Consider the following 21,423-nt stretch of genomic DNA (forward strand, 5'->3'; position numbering starts at 1 on the left):
GTTTGTGTGTTTATAAGTATTTTAACACTGTTTGTATGCTTTTATGTACATGTTTTTATTTATCTGTATTTATGTGTATGCATTAATGTGCAAGTGCTTCATCAATGCATGCAAGCCCAGTTTGCAAGCCCAAGACAGCTTCTAATAAAGACTTGTATACTCTTTGCACACACAATATACTTTATGGATGTAGCCAGTACAGCCATATCTCTTGTGATATGGCTGATTATGACTAGATAAGATCAACAGATTGATTTTCAAGGTTTTGTCTGGGAAACACTATTTGAAGCCTGACAGTTTTATGCTGTGCGTGTTTGTAAATGGGATAATGAAGTATTTGTACTGTGTGTTGAAACTACACTGTCATCATTAATATTTCTCATTGACAGGTTGCAGACAGCAGGAAATATTAATGATGACAGTATTATTTCTTCTGCTGCAAGTGGTTATAAACAAGTGCATTTCCAAGGACTCCGGGAACTTATTACTCATTACTTATGATCACTTCCTTGAAATGCATTTCATTTTAAGTTGAGGGGGAACAGTGACAATTAGAAACAAAGTCTATAACTAGATATACATATTAGATATATATTCATAATACACAATCAAACAAACCACTCTCTATGTTATGCATGACCCAGGCTCAACTAGGCCATTGCAATGAACAAAGCAAGGATGAGTTCTGGAAGTCTCCAAATATTAACTTTAAAATAATTAAACACACTTGAGAGAATTTGAAGGAAAACATAATTTATCACTGAGATGACATTTCTGAAAAGAGTTTTAAATGAGCCGTAAAAAAAAACATCCAATGTCTTTAAGTAAGTTTCCCTTGGTCTTTGAGAGATAATATTTTCATTACCTGTTTTTTCACATCATAACTGCATAATTTATAGCTGCACGGCAGAAGCTGCTTCACTGCAGCAGAGTTCATGGATGCTGGATTGTTGTACGATGGCCAAGCTGCCAGTGATCACTTCTTAGTTACACTTTCGTGACAATAAGGATTTGAAAAAGAAAGAATTTACTATGGAATAATGAAAGAGGACCTTGTCCTCCTTAATAGACACTGTCTGAGGGGTGGTGAGCAGGTGGGGGTTTAGTCTCCTACTAAGAGAATAACTTTACAGGACACACAGTTGGTGGTGGTCACAGACTAGCTTCATGCTAATGTGAACTCAGTAAAAGGCAACATGGCTGGTTTGCCAGTGAGGTAAGGTGAGCTAATATTAGATCCGAGTGACAAAGGAGCAATGCTGTCACCAAAGTGCTTCATGGTTAATTACATGCCAAAAGGAACCTGACCCCTCTGGTGCTTGACACCATCATCCGGCGCTGCACTGTTTTAGGAAACAACTGTCCACTTCCAATGCTCACCGCCAGCTGCTAGTGCAACGTAAAAATTATCGCAATAATTTAGGAAAAAGCTCCTTCCAGAGTTGAGGGCAGCTTCAGGTCAAGTGAAGAAGTCTTGCTTTTACAACCACCCACTTAACGTCCACTGAAAGGTTTTCCTTCCGTTCCCCACATATATTACTTATTTGGAGAACCTAATAACGATTATTCAGGGTGGTAGGGTGGCCTAGTGGTTACACTGACCCTCCAATCATGTAAAGGACAAGGGTTCAATTGCAGAAACAGCCGTACATCCTGGCCAAAAGCCCTTCAGCAAGACGCTGAAACCACTTAGTCACTAAAAGTCATTCTGGATATGACTGCTCACCACATGTTAACATGCTCTGAAATAAGTGAAGTGTTTTTTTTTAAATCGTCATATTAAATCTAAAATGTCAGGCCCTAAAAAAGCATTGTGACTCATTGAGCAGATCAACATGCAAAAAGAATTCATTACAACGCTTGCCGTCACTGAACATTAATACCACATCTTGTTGATGAGAAAGACACATTTGGTGGAATTAGTGTTCAGCTGTGAACTATGTAAAGGAATAAGAAAATCAACGGAGACTTGTGTGTTTGGATGGAAGAGGATAATGTCTTTATAATATGTCACATAGCTCAATGACACACTGAAACAAAACTACTGAAAGCAGACTTAGTCTTTTGGTTTACACTTTATGTAAACGGTCATGACACATGTGGGAAAATGAAACTTCTCAGAGAGCATTGTGTGGGAACATTATACACAATATTTACATAACTTTTTTGGTCAATTGATATCCACCCCAATTGCAATCAGTTATGACCACTCTTTTTACTGTGATCCACAATTTACATTGCATTCTTGCTATGAAGTGTCAATGTAAACACTAAACCACATTCTGACCATGCATTTTTTTGTAAAAAAAAAATTGTTTAGAAGATGCCAGACTTACCAAGACCTATAATGATCATCCTTTATGATGATCACTTGAGAGTGCAATGTGCCTCTCAAGTGAATTAATTAAACTAGTATCTAACAATTCATGAAATAATTTAGATCCTAAACAATTGCGGAAGTTACCCATCTCTCTTGTGTTTTTGTCTTCGAAGAATCTGGGAGACTGACTGTTTTATTTCAGCAAAAGTGTTGTAACATTTTTGCTGCTGCAATGAAGGCATGTAAACTGGACAATATGAGCATAGATACTCACTCAGCTATAACAAAATGAACAGAGATGATATCTGCTTTTTTCTAAGACAATTCTGCAAGTCAGAATATGTGAGGACCTAAAATAGATTGACTGGTGTTGAGCAACAAGGTAATCATTACAGTGCTTATCTTACAAATCAAAAGGCGTGTGGAATACATTTTTAGAAATGCAAGATTGACATCTACCTGTTATCACTGTGCCAAGAAAATGCCACATAATTTCCAAGCCTAAGGGTTCTGCACGGAAGGGGGAAAGTAAGAAATAAAAAGTTATGATAACAAGAGTGCTTCCAATATTTTACAAGTAGGAGACGAGAAACATTTAAAAACTGGTTGCTGGCACTTTTTAATAACTTTTATTTAAAACAAACACAAATTCAGTGTTCACATGTCCATAGGATAGGCTAAAGGAGGATGAAACGGACAAATCAGTAGCAGTAATTAGTTATTGTATGCTAGCCACTGTTTATACATTTAACCTAAGTAGTTTAAAGTGAGCTCACGTGATAAAGATCATCTGTAAAGTGCCCGCAGTTATGGTAGTTTAAAAAAAAGTTATGGCAGAGACTATTTTCGTTACTGATGCTTTTGACAGGATAACTGCAGTTGGATTCCTGTATCTCCCACACACAAAAAACAGAGCCGGACATGCACCTTGAATCACTGTGATGTAGTACATTATTGGAATTTATAAACAACTGCAGAGCATGGGGCCTACTCATGGAAGAACAAGCATGATGTATGAGCTGGCCAATTATGAACATACAGTTGATTTGTGGAACATCACTCTCTCCCGTTGATTTGTGCTTTTTTATCTGTTTGTTGTTTTAGTTACAAATCCTCCAGATTAACTGGTAATGAAATAAAGCTGACAATCCCTCTCAGAAATGGGGACAAAAGGAAATGCGGATTGGAAATGTGAGGTGGGCCCACGCCCTTGAGTATAATGCCTCAAACATGGACTTTATGGCCATTACCAGTCCCTAATTTGATTCCGTCGTACAATCCGGAACAATCAGGACCAGGCTTGTCTTTAAGGATAACTGGTAAAACCCAGCCAATGGAAAAGTCATTGTGCATAGCAACATGGAGACGATGCAAAAACAAGCTCGCTCAGACCCCTCTTAGGTCAGCTAAAACGTCAGTAGAAAACAGACTTGACAATGCACACACCTGTAGCAAAAACAATGGAAACAAGCAGGAAGAAAATGCAGATAAAACCTCCAACTGCCCACTAAAACCTACCACATCCCAATTATATTCATAGAAGTACCCTACAGTAGAGAAGTCTATATGGCAGTGCAATATGTGAATCTCTTTGCAGCTAGTTAGAACATGATGGAAACTTGTTTCTCATCCTCACTACAGTGGCCAGTTTAACAGCTTTTCCATGGGAACGCTCCCCAGTATACCCCAGCTGCCGGAAGGGAGCCAAGAGATGCAGGGTTCTGAATGTGGGCTAAGGCGAGCCTCCATTAAACTGGTGATCCCAGCATGGTGGTAAACCTCGGTGTGCTTCACTCCTTCCTACTGTAAAAGCCTGGTTAAGGCGTCAGGCCTGGCTAGGCAGAGACAGCCCTCTGACACTCCTTGGTCAAATACTGTACCCCTAACCGGATGCTAAAGCTGAAGCAAATGAATGGCTTTCAAACCAATGCTAAGGATGAAACCCTAATGGATCTCCAAGCAATGCTTGTGTCTCAACAGTACCTTTCAATGTTTGTTCAGATTTCTGGATGAACTTCTCGTGCTCACCTTTCACTCGCTGCCATTACACTGCTGCTGATTCATCTGGGTAACTGCTATACCTGTCTGTGATTTAGCAGTTTGAACTTCAACACCCAAGGGGTTCCCCTGCTGGGGCTTAGCCCACCAGCTGCTGTCAAGCAGTTGACAGTGGTGCTTCCCACAGTTAACCTGTTTAATTACACTCATCCCTTTACTATGGATTGTCCCACAGATGTGAGTGTGACCTTGTGTAGGTATTAATATGTGACCACTCTGTTTGAAACTGTGTTGGCCCTCTGGGTTATAATACAGAGGAAAAGGTCGCCCAGAGGTTATGGTGCAGTTCATTCACAGCCAGTCTATAGGATGTGACAGGAGTTTATGAGAGCGGTGCTTAACGCTGCTTGACAGCGGCCTGAGTTTTCCTTTAATGTGGCAAGTCAAACGCCCTTGCATAGCACTTTGGTTACTGTCTTCTATCCCCTCTCATTTTAGACACAGCTGTAGATGCGTACTGGGTGAAAAAAGATCTTTATTGAATTAGCTCCTGACTGTAAAGTTAACTGCCATCAAGGACATTTTCTCAGGTCTTAGGCCAACAGGTTTCTCTGGATGCGTAATGATACCAGACTTCTGCCCTGTCATTGTGCAGTGCCTTTGCATGTCATGTAAAGGTAAATGAGGCATTCACTCTGGTAAATTATACAAATAAACAAAATTAAACAGTTTTGCATCTGCAAGATCATACCAGATTAAATCCATGCATAGTAAATGACATTTGAGGCAAAGTTTGTTTACGAGCCAAATCCAGGCTCCAAAACTATTTGAATGCGATGTATTCACCAACACAAACACTCCCTCCACCAAAGAACACAAAAATTACAGAATATGCAAATCACACACATACTGTAAATAGAAAAGGTCTGTATTTTGCCTTGCTCATTAAAGATCTGTGTGGCCTTGCGCAGGTCTACCTAACTTGACGTCAGAAATCAGCCACTAAATAAGAGGCACATGGGAGAAAGGAGTGAAAGTTTTTTTGAAAACCCCATCGCCAGATTTTCTTGGTTGTCTGATCTGGGTTGGACCTCACATCGTCACCATGCCACTTGTCAAACGTCTGGTTTAAAATGGCTCTGGTGTGCAAGTGACTATCACAGCTCCAAGTGGCAGCTAGACTCTTAAATGCAGGTTTCAGTGAAAGTCAAAGGCATAATGGCACCCCATTTACAGTTAGGAAATGATTGTAGTTTTCCAGCCAGGAAATGATTGTAGTTTTCCAACTATATCTGGTATCTGACTTTGTAGAAAAATCTTCATCAATGGATTACACTAACTGATTATAATAAGTGTCCTACGTGTACATTAAACATGCTCTTAAAAATTGAGGACATAGGGACATTTTTTTTAGTGAAATGCCCCCGTTACGCTACATTTAACAAGAAATGCTGCATGTTTCTCATCTTTAGCAGAGGCACAGCATTGCCTATAAATGGGCTTATCTACCTTAGGCACCTCAGAAAATACAGCTGCTTTTTGGGGATAAAGCTAAGAAAAACATGACCCTTGAGCACTTTGAGAAAAAGAGTGTTTTTAATTCATTCAGTCTATCAATGGTATACTGTAACTCAACCCAGGTGCAGGTACAAAATGTGGTGTCCAGCTAAATCATACTGGAGTAGGGATGGCATGTAAATAAACAGGCAGCTTCTTGGTTACTAAACAGTTGTTGGTGTCAAATCAAGGCCCAAAAGAGGCAAAGATAATGGGGGTTCAAATAAATCATGTTTAATATATCCATATACTTTCATGCCCAGTTAATATTGAGCTGTTAACTTGAGCTGAAGTGATAAGTTGATTACTTGTCTAGTCAATCTAAAATCCTTTCATCCAGCTGCTCAGGGGTATGGGATTTCTCTTTGTCAAGACAGAAAACTGAAAGTTTTGGGGTTTGACGCTGATGGTGGAATAAATAAGGGAATTTAATACACCACAGGGGTCATTGTGTTTTGTACTGACATGTCTTGTGTGTGTGTTATTTGTAATAAATGGGATAAAACGTAAAGAATAACTGTTTAGTTTAACAAGTGGATAACATATGTAGATCAGTTTTAGTCTGTGTTCAGACAGACGCAAAACTGGAAAAATCAAAGCCCCCTCACAAGACATTCACATTCTTGATAGATTTCTTCTGTATTTGTATATCAGTTAATGACAGCCTCTTTAAATACCTGTTTTTTATTATTCCATAAAAACCCTGGTAAATTGTTCTGTCCCACAGTCTATGCATATTTTAAGCGGCCCTGGGTAAAAACACCAGCTCGATGCCCTGAAACCCATTACCAAGCCTTTGTATTTCCTTTGTGGTCATCCTGACACACATTCCTTGTTGTTTTTCAAGTGAAGTGAAGTAGTGACCTCACGTGCAGCTCTGGATATGATGTTCAGATGATGTTGTGTTACATCACTGCCTGAATGCAGTTTTCCTTTAGACATTACGACAAGAGTGAATTTAAATATGTTGTCTCACAGAGGAAGAAGTTGGTTTAAATTAATTGTATCACACCTCTATGCCTCGGCGGGCTCTATTTTTTCTCATTTAATGACACTGGCCCTCATTTATCAACCTAACCAGCACAGACATGAGCGCAGAAATCCTCTTACAACAGGCTTCATGTGGGATTTATGAAACGTTTATATCACACCAACCAGAGTGTAAGAATGGTCGTACGTTGCTAAATGCAGTGGCTGGAAATGATCGTAATTTAAAAAATCACGCCACAATATATTCTCAGTTCTGAGGCCTCGCACTTACAATTTACAACATGGCCAGACCTAATCCGGCCAAGAAGCTGCACTTTTCAGGGGCGGAGATTGAAACCTTGACTTCTCAGTTTAATTTGCACTAACATGTGTCCTATTTGTCTTCCTAAACACTGAAATTGAAGGCTGTAGAAAGAATAGAATAGAATAGAAAGAGATCACTGATGTGGTCAACAGTGTAGCCATACTAAATCAGACTCCAGCTGAAGTTTATTTAATTTATACATCCTTGACATACGTATGCTTTAGTCCTAATAGTAATATACAGGCTTATATTGCACTCTTAGGCCTACATGTAGGTGAACCTAAATTTAAATAAACACAGTAGCAGAGTTTATGCAGTGTTGTTTTTTTATTTTACTAATGTTTTTTCATGAGTCAGAGCCAGGCAACCGTAAACTGTGAGGGAGAGCGAGTGTCCTCCTCCCCCCCGGGCTGGACCATCACCCAGCTCTGGGGCTGGAAAAACAAGCAGAAATATGTCGGTCAATGGCAGAAAGAAATCGTTTACTCGTGCCCATCAACGACACTTTAAAAGACAAATGAAAACCTGAAGAGTAAATAAAAATGTTGTGCATCGTTATGTTTCCTGTACTGAATATCATTGCCAAACATGACACTACACCTTCTGAAAGCAAGGAGTAATATCCTGTTTCGTTGGTATAGCCCATCGTTGGGGCTGTGCTGGACCCTGCTTTCTGGGCATCGGGTCAGCAGTTCCATCACTACATTCATGGCACCGTGTTTCCCTGCACGATGTTATGCAGAACCCACAGGCTAAAACAATGTTTCAGACTTTTTCTGGTGTTCCACTGTGGCCCGTGTGTGTACGTGTGCACTGTTGCTCAGCTCATAGAAGTCTTCTAAACGAGTCAGATCTTCCATTGTCGATAAGTGAACAAGTGGTGATTTCTCCTTCTCCTGCAAGTCCACATTGACTCGAAAACTTGCGCACACAAGTTCAGACCAGACGCCTACGCTCATGTTCAAATTGATAAATGCCTTTCTTTGCGTAGGAACCTGGAAACAGAACACCTGTTTCTAGTCATATGCACATTATATATATGAGGACCATTGTGTTGTGCGGGGATATGTATCAATGGATGCTTGAGAAGTGACTAAACTCACTTTTGTACCACATAATGTGGGGCATGGCCTTTCTTTAAACAAGTGTCTTCATTTCAGACCTCTGTCAGTAGGCGACTCAACAATGGTTAAAATGAGCACCACTGAAATGATGCTGTGCACAAACTGTAATGGCAATGGAATATTCTAACGTATACTACACAGTGCATATATTACCATACTTGTATGTACCCTCATCTACACCACTTACTAAAGGACCAATGGAATTGTTTTTTAGTTGTGTAGGCTACAGCAGCAGCAAGTCATTCTGTAGAGAACAGAAAATATGGCTGTTAATACTTTCAAAACCATGAATGACATATTTTACATCCTTGTGACTCATTTTAAGTTTTAAAAGCAATTGCCCATGAATTACATATTGGGGAAATACTGTTTTCAAATAAAAAGAAATAATTAGGGAAACAGTGTGTTGGAGTGTTTTTGTGCAGTGGCATTTGTCTAGCAATAGGACTTCATTTACAGACAAATTATTTGAAACCGTGATTCAAGACTATATATTTGCGATTAAATGTCCTGTTTCCATGTGGTTTTGTCACAGCTTGTGCTATCCAAACCCCAAACACACATTTTCCACATGGTTTGAAACACACCAGTGTTAGAGTGGCTTAGAAAAAACATTTCTGCCACCAAGTATGTGTGGTGATGCTGTGAACACTGAAATAAATGCTCTAAAAACAGTCTGCATATTATTCACTTTTATGATTTTAATAATATTGGTAACATTGGCAGTGACATCAATAATAATGGGGGCGATTTAAAGTTAGTTTTACATAATGAATAAGTATTATGATTGTAGCTATTTTTTGAAATGATGCCTTAGGAGAAACATGCTGTCACACTGATATCATTGGCCCAGTGTTTGGTGATCTTAGCAATTTGTTCATGTGCAGTTATACAGTCATTTCAACTGCTAAACACAAACCCAGTAAAGTAAAACCCAGACAGCATCTTGTGGTCAAGAAAACAAAATATCTGTGCAAGAATAGTTTTTGATCTAAGAGCGTCTTTCATATGTTCTTTCCTCGTGCCCCCAGATTGAAATGTTTTTCCGACTGAGGCAATATGCTATGAGAGCAAAAGATTATCCACGGGAAAAAAATCTGTGGAGTATTGTTGGCGCAAGAGTTGAATAATACAGGAGACTGAATGGTCAGCAGTGTCATGCAGTTAAAAGTAGTGCAATATTTTCTATTTTAAAAATTTCACAGGGAACAGACGGAACAGAAGATTTTTTGGTTCACTTCACCTTTTTAGAGATCTAAAAAGTTGGCGTGCTTGGAATTTGCCCACAGTTTTAAAGTGCAATATGGCTGTGATATAATGAGAGAAATCTCACAGACAATTTGAATTATTTGTAGATGACTGAACTTTTCCGCCTTTTAGTCATCTCGGTGTCCGCTCAAAAATTACAAGTATATTTTGGTTATGGAATTACAATAAAGTAAAAACACAAGTGCATGCTTTGGAAAGGGCAATAAAACTCTGTTGTTCATACAAGTATATTCCACTTGTGGGTTTGTCGTCCTTTGTGTTGTCTTTTGGCTTCATGCATGACCAACGCTGAGCAATATTTTGGAGGGATTCCAGCTTTCTACGTAAAATCTGCAGGCATCCTTTCTTGTTTGTTGGGGGTCACTGGCAATCACAATATTATAACAGGTTGTTTTTATTTTTTACTTTTTATCTAAAATGAGTTCAAGGACTGGTTTGCTGCAGAGAGAGGACCTGGGCCTGATCTCCATAACATGGAAACAAGCTTGGGTTGTGATACGTGATGTAACATAACTTAAATCAAACACCAGATACTAAAAATGAAAGAGAAAACTGAAATAAACATGTTTGCAGCAAAAATAGGGTGTGTTATTTACACGCTATTGTAAGATTTACACATATAAACAAGGTTAGATGAAGTGAAAAAAACACCTACACTTTTTCAATATATCTGCACAACAGATTGAATTCATATATATATATATATATATATATATATATATATATATATATATATATATATATATATATATATATATATATATATATATTCTTATTTTACATTTCTGTGCAGAAATGTAGAGATCTTCATTGGATCTATGGAGTTTATGTGTCACTGCTCTCTGATTTGCTACAGGAACAGCTATTTAACTGTGTAGATTTCCTGTGGAAATATAGTGCAAAGAAAAATCTGTGGGTTTGAATGTACAGGATGATGCTGACAAATGCACAACTGAAGATCTGTAACATTTACAACAGAGAGATCCAGATAAATTTATTTTTGCTTCATGAAACCTTTACATTTGTAACTCTTACAAAACATAAAATTAAGATGTGCAATAATGTTGATCCATACAAAAAAACTCTTAAAAATGTCATAGTTTATTAAATATGCCACATAAAAAATAATACAATAATGCAACAAAACATCAGATTAAGAGGCAAAACCAACTTCCTAACCTTCTTGACCCTGCTATGTGTGTAGACAGGAGTCTTAACTATCAATTATCTTGCCATTGAAGGCAAGCCTGTTGTTGGCACATGTGAAAGCCTTCAGAGCACTTGTGTAAAAAGCATTAAAATTCCCCATGCAATAAAATCGTTATTTATAGGACTGTAACAGCCTTGTAGTTTGTCTTACACAAACCCCAGAGGAGGAACCAAGACACTCAATCCTGGCATAGACACTCACTGCTAAGGCGTTTGCAACACATGTCCCCTTCGCTGGTTTGTATAGCTTCCTGATTGTTTTTCAGCCACATGAAAGCTAAAAGATTTATTGAAAATTAAGCGGATAAGAATTTACTCCAAAGACAGAGCGAGAAATGGGGGAACAAAAGTACAGCAAAGTAGGTGCTCTCAGTAACCCGTGTGATGTCATATGGAAAAGTATGTAACATTGTTAAACAATACAAAAAAAGACAAACTTGTGACACAACACTTGAGGCTTTGAGAAAGAATGTGTCACTCACTTGTTAAAATTCAAAATAAAGGAATTGGCAATAAGAGAAAAATGTTGTGCAAAAACCAGAGAAGTCATCACAGACACAGGGTCAACAGAGTTTAACAGTTCCCCGTTGTTGTGAAAGTAAAGTTGACTGCAGCTAAGTTAAGATATTAAGTGACTCCTCTGTGAGACCCTCACTGCAGAGAGTGATCTGTTTTTTCCAGCTGGAGTTGCTGAAAGGGGCAACCCTCAATTAGTTCATGGTATGAACTCAATGAAACTTCCTTTCATCTTAAGTATGGGGAACAAAAGCATCTCTCCTGATAGCTGGCATTGTGACCCCCCATTGCCAGAAAAAGCCGCTCAAAGAGCAGGGAGACTGTCATTCTTGGAAAAACAAAAACTTGATGACAGGGCAGTATGAGCGTCAGTAAGTGCATTAAATGTACAAGGATATATTGTGGTGACAATGTGACAAACTTTCCATTTTCACATTATATTCTTGAACGAAAGAGCAAGGCTTCCAAATGCAGGTTCTGTGCATTGCAAGAGACTTGTAGGTAAAAAAAAACGTCACAAGTTTGATTCCAATAACAGCAGTGTAATTGAGGAAGATACTAAATTTCCATCTACGCATCCTTGTTAATTAACAATAAAGAAATAAATCTGATAAATCATGCGGCAAAACGTTTTGCTCAACAGTAATGATGTGTGAGTGAAAGTATTGTCGTTGCAGTGAGGAAACAGTTGTCTTTAAATAGTGTTTTATGTTTTTTTCTTTCATGAAGCAAAGTTGGTAGCACGCTTAGTTTAGTTTAGTTGATTTAGTTGCCCATTAAGAAGTGATTACTATGCCCACTCTCATTTGACTTTCCACCAGCAGCTTTCACTTGATTGCAGTCGGTTTTGGCAGAAAACAATAGCCATCAAAATCTTTATGGCATCTGTTGAATCACAATTAGGATCACTTTGATCAATAGGTACAATAGCTTCTAGTTAAAATCCCAGATCATTGGGAGCATCTGGCAAAGAAAAAATGAAAATGTTCATAACTGATTGTCAAAGTTCCCTGGAGCAAGGCACATTACCCTGAAACTTCCCAGGTGAAGCTCAGGTAGAGGACTGCTTACATGTGCCTCCGTGCCGTGTTAAGACGGCAAAGCGCAGGAAAAACAAGGGTATGCATGTTCAGTCAACATTCCTTGAATCAATAAATGCACCTCTAATCTGCTGAAGTGAACCCTTTTGTGCTTACAGACATACACGTTTATGCAGTTTTTGAAAGTTACATTTTCCTCACACAATCATTTGTATTAAAACTCTGCAATATATTCATATCAGTAAATCCTTGCTTTGCTACATACTGTTGCATATTGATGTAACACAATAGTGTTTCCGAGTTCACAAGAGGTTTACGGTCTGTTGTTGGAGTGTCTGGTTGCTCTTTCCTGGGAAAATTCTGCCCAGCAATGTGTCTACCTATACCGGAGCATACAGTAACAAATAGAAGAACAACTGGGTAGTTAATATGAGTAATGATAATCATCATGATTGAGCAGAAACAGAAGGAAACGGTGCCAGGCACTAAAACTCAAACTTAAATGTGCTCTAAGGAATGTCACGTGTCACTCTCCGCTAGCTGCCTGTCCCCTGAACACACTTCAAAAAAGAAAAAAAGGAAGAAAAAAACATGGCCTCTGTAGACAGCCCAGGCTCCACAAACAAACTGTGCCAACCCGCACCACGAAACATGACGAACACTGTCCAAGCCTATAACTGACAACAAGGAATTGGTTGAGCCATCACCACAGCAGACTTCCACAATGCATATGACTCAAAAAACTGATTTTTGTCAGTTACAGGCTGGACCGTCTACAGAAGTTTTTTTTTTTACAATGCGTTCAGGGGACAGGCAGCTAACGGATAGTGAGCCCTGGTGTGCAACCAAAGAGAGAAACTCAGCCAAACATCACCTTTGCTACTCAATTCAATACAAATCCAACACACCTCCTATGCACATTTTGAGGCTGGTCAATAGATAATTATGAAAAATCCAGATAAAATCAGGGACGTATTGATATTCTTTAATCACGTTGCCTAATCTGCTCTGCACAGTCTTATTGGGATTTCCGTGTAGGCCTACTCCTGATAGGCTGTGAATATTGAGTTATCTTCACAGCATGGTATTGATCCAGTAAATAACTTACAACCAGGGATATTCCCTTTTCGGCACAGCAAATACTGCCACTCTGTGTTCCAAAACAGATGGTGCTGCCTGCTCTGAACACACAGACTGCTCCAGAATTATTCCACACTGCAAAAAATATATTTTTTTATTGACTTTTCATCTTCACCTTAAATGCGCATATTTCTAAAACTGTGTGAAACCACCCGTCTGCGGGCTAACTAGTTAAGTTCAAGTCTTTTCCATTTTATGTCATTCTCTGGACACTGATTGAGTGATGTGCCAACTGTAATTCATTTTAACATGTGGCTTTTCTAGACCATCCGTGCATTCATTAGTCAAGCATTTAAAAATGGAATGAAATTATAACATTCCATCTCAAATTAATAGATAAGTCAACAGGCAATGCCTCTCTTACGATCAGACAGGAAATGCTATTAAATGTCATCAGGCAATCATCAAGCACAAAACTGGATTAAAAGATGGTTCTTTCGGGTTCAGCTTTTTTCTTGGCTTTACGGTGGTAAAACCACCTCTACATATCAAATTGTTTTTTTGTCTGTACATTACTTTACTACATTATTTCTGTTCGTTGAGGGTGTCCGCTTAAAACAACATATCTTCCTTTTTGGAGAGATCGTTTAGCATTAAAGTAATTCAGGAATGATTGCTGGACTTATAGTGTGCAGTAAGGACAAAAGAAATCAGCAATATGGTAAATTGGCAACATATATTCTGTAAAATACCCACACGTCTACAAATCCACAACTCACATGAACTAATGCGAATCGTGAACTGTTAATCTGCGCACGTCATTCACATCAAGACACATTAATAATTCCTTCAAATATGAGGCTCACTTCTTATTGTAAATCATTTCTATTGCATGAACCATCAGATCAATTTCATATTGAATGTCCCATGGTGACAGATGTCATCTCTCTACGTAAAGTCAAATTCACAGTGAGCTCTTTGCGCACAGATACTTAAAACTGAAACACGATCTGATCATTTGTGTCAGACCAAAAACTTCCGCAGACATATCTACAGTACGTGTTTCGAGTGCGATTTCACTTGTTTTAGTGTTTGTTTGGCAAATGACAATTCACACTTGACCATATAATTCCAATTCTGACAAGAAGAGAAAATATTTATTTCCAGTGAGGGAATTTTAATTACCACTTATCCTGTAAAGAAAATATGTCATTCACATTCTCACAGTATGATATGGGATTGAGCGGCTGGCATCTTAGAAGTCATTCCTCTGCCAATGTCGCTCTTCATCGCTTTACGCGCAGCCTTTGAAACCCCCTTCGATTTCAACCGCTGCATCTCAGCCAGAGGTCTAAAAGTTAAAAAAAAGTAAAAAAAATGCTTTGAGGCATTTTGATAACTCATAGCCTATCTCATTTCCCCCAAATCACCGATGACCGGAGCTTTTATCATTTAATTCATCGCTGGCATGACGTGCTAGGAGGAGGTAGAGAAAACAGAGTGTTGGCGAGGTAGTAGGACCATTACGCAGGTTATCATGACATCACCACGGGCTGGCTATAAAGCGGTGAGAACCAATACACAGAGTTAGAAGAGCACTTGAGAAGCTTTGGAGTAAAGGACGGACTGAAGACTCTTATGTTCAACAGCTGATTGGCTGCTGCTATCGTCCCTCTTTCTGAACTTCAGCGCAGAGGAATCCCTTAAAGAATACAAGACTTGTCAAAATGAACTTGTCGTACTTGGTAGCGTGTGGACTTATGGTCACCCTGCTTTCAGTAAGGATGGGGGCAAAACCTTTATCTCAGACGCAACAGAAGGTAAGAGGAAGTCACGTATATTCTATTACTAATAACTTAGCTTAATGCTGTTTCAGAGGTGAACAGCTTTTCTCTGGTCCAGGCGCTCATGACTGTTGTTTTACGCATTATATTTCATATCATTTTAGTCATGCTTAGCAATTCAGGGAAGGCATTTTTTCCACACCCTGAAATTAAAACATCCCAGTAATTGTGATTGCATGACTTTATCTCATAAAGAGATAGCATCTTTAATATCAACCCTTTTATACTTTATAACTCCCAAATTTTGCTCCCGAGCATTTGTCAGTTTTAGCATTTAAGCGCAAAATTAAGTCATTTTGACAAGCGCTTGCAAGAAAAATACAATCAATATAAGAAGCTACTTTACACGATTGAAATATTGCGTTTCAACTTGGAATTATACAAAATTAAACTAAAATAAACTAAACGGATTTGTGCGTAAAATCTCCATTACGCATAGAATTTGTCTGTAGAAAAACACCGAAACACCAGAAATGATCACTTGAAATAAAAGCTTTAGTTATAAGTTTAGATGTCTAGAATGTAGGATGGCTGCAAGTGGATGCCACAGCCTGCCTTCAGACCAGAGGAGTGGGTTATAGGCACCTGTCTTATGACCCTTCACTGCAGGCCCAAGGTCTGAAATGCGGGAGCTGAAACAATGAAAGAGTAAAAATGAAACTCAATGACCCTTTCACGAAACAAACTACATCGATGAGGTTTAAGGTTTAAATTGAATAACTGTAGCAGTGGGACAAGTTGTAGTAGTAGTAGTAGTAGTAGTAGTAGTAGTAGTAGTAGTAGTAGTAATAGACAGGACCACGATCCATCTAATTTGATCCTATAGGGATGTGCGTAAAACTGACAAAATGATTATAATTTCCCTCTTGGCGAATACTCGTGGTGTTTGTAAGAGTTTATATACGCACCAAGTTGAGTTCCCCCCCCCCCCCCCCCCTCGCAATTTCAAATCAATTATCCAAACGACTGATCTGCTTAAAGAGGCAGCGATGATAGATTTAATTTGTATCCAAAGCATATCTCGTGCACAACGTGTTTACTCAAGGGATTTTTTTTTTCAATCTGTGTTGCAGTCTCTTAGAAGCTTGCTCGGCGAGGAGCTGGCAGAGTTTCTGGAGTCAGAGGAGAGGGAGAGGCGACTAGACGATGTGCGCTCTCGGATGCGGTTACTCCGAGATTTACGCATGGACACCAAGGCCAGAGGGATGTGGGCTCGTCTCCTTAACGACCAACCCGCACCGAGGAGACACAAATCGGGAAACAAGAAAGGGGGTTCCACTTCGCGGAGTGGCTGCTTTGGACACAAGATGGACAGGATAGGAACCATCAGCGGCATGGGTTGCTAGAGTTGGATAAGCGCTGTGATGGTGAGTTTTCTTCAAAGTCACGGTCACACTTCACACTTAGACTGACTATGACCTGACATACTGACATATACGCAGAATTAGGAGAACCAAAAGGAAGAAAGGATGTGTAGAAAAGGAAGAATAGTGGGGGGGAGAGAACGAGACAAGGGGTACAGAGCAAAGACAATGGTCCTGTGTATAGAAGTGTGGTCAAAACGGATAGAAGGACAGACTATTTATAATGTGAGGACAGAAAGAAGGTAAGCATTCGTTTTTACCTTTTCTCTTTTGTCAATGGTCAGGTAAGGACTCCATTAAGTGACAGATGAAAGGCTTCCTGTTTCAGCCAATGTACTTCATGTGTATAGTTGCAGAAAGGACTAAGGAAAGCAAGCCAGAAAGACAGAACAAACAAAGAAAAGATTTTCTTTGAGTAATTTCCTCATTGTCATTGTTGCTGGACAGTGTGTGCTTTGCATCCACAGTTAGGCCAGTTTAGAATAAACATCACATCTGAGTGGCAGCAATACAGTGTAGAGTGATGACCATGCGTCGTTGTGTTCTGTCAGGTGATGAATTTAGAGTTAGGGTCAAAGATCATCTTGATGTAAGAAATCCCATCAAGCAAAACCCATTTCACTATAAATGTCATTAACATCCGCTGTCTGACTGACTCTTCATTGTTGGAAGTGTCGATACTTGGAGATGATATTAAGATAGCATGATGTCTTAAACTTGTGAGATCATCAAACCTTGGCCTGTATTCAAGAAGTGTTCCTTCTTTAGACATGAACTCCCTTAACAAGACAGCAGGAAAACCCACTTAATCTGACCTAAAGTGATGTATGGAAAACAATCTAGTGGGTATGAAGGAAGTCCACTCTTGTATTCACACACATCATCATGAATGATTCCATCTGCTTTATCTAGAAAACATGTGACATGTATCAAGTCAAAGAAAAAACACAAAAGGGAGGGAGATGGGAAGAAGTGATGCAGACAGGCTTACTCACACACATTATAAAAACACAGCACCCTGCGGTGGCAAGAATCTTTCTGGGAAACCCGTTAGTAATTTTATCTAACCGACAAAGGGGATGTGGTGCTGAATGAAGTAATGAGGAAGCAAGGGGACGCAAAATTAGTCCTGAGGCTTGAGGCCTTCTTTGCGGTTGTGACAAACTGTGAAATCCTGATGAGGGAGTGTGATTTTGTGACTAACTTGTGTGTGTGTGTGTGTGTGTGTGTGTGTGTTTCATCAGCTGACACCTGTCTTTTCTCCCTTGGGCTGCAATGTATTGTAAATGTGGCAGTCTGTTAGATAAGTGTTCATTGAGGTGAAACGGTTAAGAGTCAGGGGCAACAGGCAAACAAAGCATAAAATCAAAAAAAACATTTGGAGATTTAATCATGATGACAGGCTAGAGGGCTTTACACTACACAAATATACAGTTGATCAAAATTAGAAGTAATTAAGGATTATTTCTAAAAACTGAAAACTGAATAAAGGGACCTGTGTGAATTGAGGATGCTCTGGCTAACCTTACCTTTCCTGTTTCCTCTCTTTCTCTAGATCTCTGGACGAAGGGTTGGATGACAACGGTTCAGTTTGTTCTCACCTGAGGGAGGAAAAAAAGAAAAACTCATCAAGCGACAGATTTTCGGTACGAAAGTCAACACGACCAGCATAAACAAAGACTAAGACGACAATGCTACAAAACCCTCATATAAATATATAATAAATATGCAGGTATATATATTAAGATGTGTATACCATACAAATGGTCAACAGATGCAAACTACAAGATGGCGGACAATGGTGTAAAAACTACAAGCCGCAAAGCTGTATATTGTTGCTGCTGCTGCTGCTGTACATTCACGTACTTCATCTTCCCCTGCATAAATGTATTTATGTTTAAAAAAAACTATTTATATGTTTATAAAAAGAGATATTTATAAATATGAGTTTTATTTATGTAACATTTTGAAAATGGATGCAAACTGCAGGTCAATTCTGTTTGTAACATTTTTCTTTTGTCTCAAGTAGTTGTAAATGTTTTCAAATATGATAAAAAGAACATTCCATGTGCACTTACATATATCCTCTCAGGGTTTTATGTTTCAAGGAAGTCTGTAAATTTGAGTGAATGAACATTTTCTGCATGGCTTGCAAATGAGAGAGTAGTATCTTGGATATGTCAGCTTGTCAGGAGCTAAGTTATAAGCTGCCTTGTTATCAGGTCAACCACCACTCATTTCTATGCAGATGAGATTTTGAAAGGTTTTGCTGGCAGCTAGTGTGATACAACTTTCCACACCAATAGGGGACCTGCAAATCACAGATTTGGAGATGTATTATTGGCATCATAGGACCTACCTTTGTTAAGTGCAACTTTTACAGCTGGTGAGGAGCAAATGTCTAAGCTTCTTTTATCAACATAAGATACCCTACAGACACAGTTAAATGCCAAGTTGAAAATTGCTTACTGAGTTAAACACAGACAAATATGACAAAAGAAAATTAAACTATAACATTACTTTTTACTGCCGTTTAATTCCCAAATCACCAACCATGTTCATCCTAAATTGTAAAGAAGTCATTGGGACAAAGCATTTAAAGGCAGACATGTTCATGCTCTCCCTGTCGGCCAGAGTTTTATCATCCAATGCAATTTGAAGAATACATTTGGGTGGATTTAGGGGGCAGAGGAACTGAAGAGATTTTTAAAGCAGTAAGTGTTCATGTTTTGGCAGTAACTATTAGAACTTGGATGAAATTCAAGCCTTTACTTTCATAGTTTTCAGTTTTATGATGATGGCAATAATAATGCCTATCTTTATTTATATGGAGAGTATATTTTCCAAAGGGAAATGCATGAAAAGAGAACAGTAAAGTGTACAAATAAGGACAGAAATATGTGAATATTCAACAAAAAAAAGATGGAAACATATAAAAGAAAGTCCATAAAAGTGTGTTTATGAGGAAAACGTGATAATGAATTGAGGTTTCTCAGACAGGTTGTTCCACGGTCCCAGAGCATAATCCCCCAGAAGGCAGTTGAGAGCCAGACAGGCCGTAGAGGAAGATCTGTACGCTCTGATTCTTTTCGGGGAACAAGTCAAACATTGGTGTTGAATGTGTTTAAAGAGTTATTACCCTTCATGACAAGCACTTTCACAGAGATGACTTGCACAAACATACTCCCACACTAGAGGGAAGCATTGAGCTAAGGGAAAGGAAGAAGAAACGGAGAGACACCTGTTGCACAATCAAACAATGGACCCCATCTATGAAAAATATTACATTTGTAAAGGTTGAGTGACTCAGTTGAGAGACTTTGTGTCCACTGTGTTAGACTTTTTTAGATATATTTTTAGATATACTTTTTTAGATATATATTCAAACCTTTTTGAATATATGCCAAAAAACAACCATCCAAACACACAATCAGGTAATAAATTGAAAAGAAAAAAATAATACTGTACAGAGAACAGTGACAATAAAGGGTAAGTGCTACATTCACACACATTCACACTGTAAAAAAACAAAGGCAACACACACCCACCCACACGCACGCACACCTCCCATAGTTGGTGTCCAAATTGCAGGAAAAACCGCAGTCACAAAAAAACTGAGAAAGGAAGCAGTGTGCAAAACATGATAACACCTGTTAAACATGGATAAAGGGACTAGAGAACAGGATACAGCGGCCCCACGGAACTTAATCAACACCACTGTGTCAAACCCAATGCTCCACTTTGTGAGCTTCGTTACATGTCTGTGACTCTGTCTCTCTGTCTCTTTCTGTCTCTTTCATCCATTAAAGTTGCGTCAAAGGCCAGTGTATAAAGATAAGTAACCTTCTGTGAAAGTGCAAATCCTGGAGTCTCAAAGAAGCTAGGAAGTCTGACAATTGCTCTGAATGGTTGCATATTTTATAAGATGAATTGATGACAACTCAAAACCTAAATATTATATAGGATTAAAGGGAAAGACTCATTCATTGACACCACAGTGAAACATCTCTTTTGAGGTATTCATAACGAAACATCTTTATATTTTTCATAACCCCAATTTTATTTTTGTTGTTGACCTTTATCAGTGTTCTGAAACATGTTTTTCAAGCATTTGGGGCTGGAGTTTTGCCTACAATGTACTTTCTGCAGATTTTGTGTTATTTTATGAACACTCATAGTAAGGTTATGGGTACAGTGCTTGAAGACGTCCTTTATAACTCAAGGAACTATATAATTTTTTTCTTGAACAAATGCACCAATATCTATAAGTCCCGGAAATAATATGAAAGAGCTCTTGTTACTGAATTTGGTATTTTGGCGTATTACACGTTGACCCTGTTAAAACTTCAAAGAACTAATTAAGTCAAAAACTCACAACAGCAGACAAGAGTGTTTAGTAATTAACTCCATTAGCATTGATGCAAACACTGACAAAAAATATTGACATTTTAAGAAATGTTCTTACCTTTGTTGGACTCAATCAATTGAACCCATCCCTGCAAAACAGCAGTGACTAACAGATGCAAGAGATTAGCTTTGTCCATTCCATAAATTTAGCATAGTTTATTGTTAAGACAGCAAGAACAATTTAATAAACACGTGAAGGTTAGGGGGGAGGACTTTAAACCAGACGTGTTCAACGGCCAGGTGGAATTCAATCCTAACATTTTTTATGTTGGATGATTGGAATGCTGAAACGCACAACGGACGTTGACTACATGTTTCCAAATCAAACTTGCTGTACCTCCCGAATTTCTTTATCAATACAATTCACATGGTACACAAACAAATGTCCCCCTGAATCCCCA

At 38.7% G+C, this 21,423-nt stretch overlaps 1 protein-coding gene and 1 long non-coding RNA gene across 2 annotated transcripts in view; one reads left to right on the forward strand and one right to left on the reverse strand.

The window, feature by feature from the left end:
* Positions 1-21,423, reverse strand: part of LOC117950501 — a 786,205-nt gene that overhangs the window by 95,625 nt on the left and 669,157 nt on the right. The window lies entirely within an intron of this gene.
* On the forward strand, positions 15,006-18,225 carry nppc (natriuretic peptide C). Its single transcript, XM_034881607.1, has 3 exons — positions 15,006-15,227; positions 16,325-16,618; positions 18,171-18,225. Exons 1-2 carry the CDS (start codon positions 15,135-15,137, stop codon positions 16,595-16,597), a joined length of 366 nt encoding a protein of 121 aa, XP_034737498.1. The 5' UTR covers positions 15,006-15,134; the 3' UTR covers positions 16,598-16,618; positions 18,171-18,225.

The sequence above is a fragment of the Etheostoma cragini genome, chromosome 9 (genome assembly GCF_013103735.1).
Source record: "Etheostoma cragini isolate CJK2018 chromosome 9, CSU_Ecrag_1.0, whole genome shotgun sequence".
Taxonomy (NCBI): domain Eukaryota; kingdom Metazoa; phylum Chordata; class Actinopteri; order Perciformes; family Percidae; genus Etheostoma; species Etheostoma cragini.

Coding starts and splice junctions, on each gene's coding strand:
- nppc (XM_034881607.1), top strand. CDS start 15,135: ATGAACTTGTCGTACTTGGTAGCGTGTGGACTTATGGTCACCCTGCTT. Junction 15,228..16,324: donor TATCTCAGACGCAACAGAAG/GTAAGAGGAAGT, acceptor TCTGTGTTGCAG/TCTCTTAGAAGCTTGCTCGG.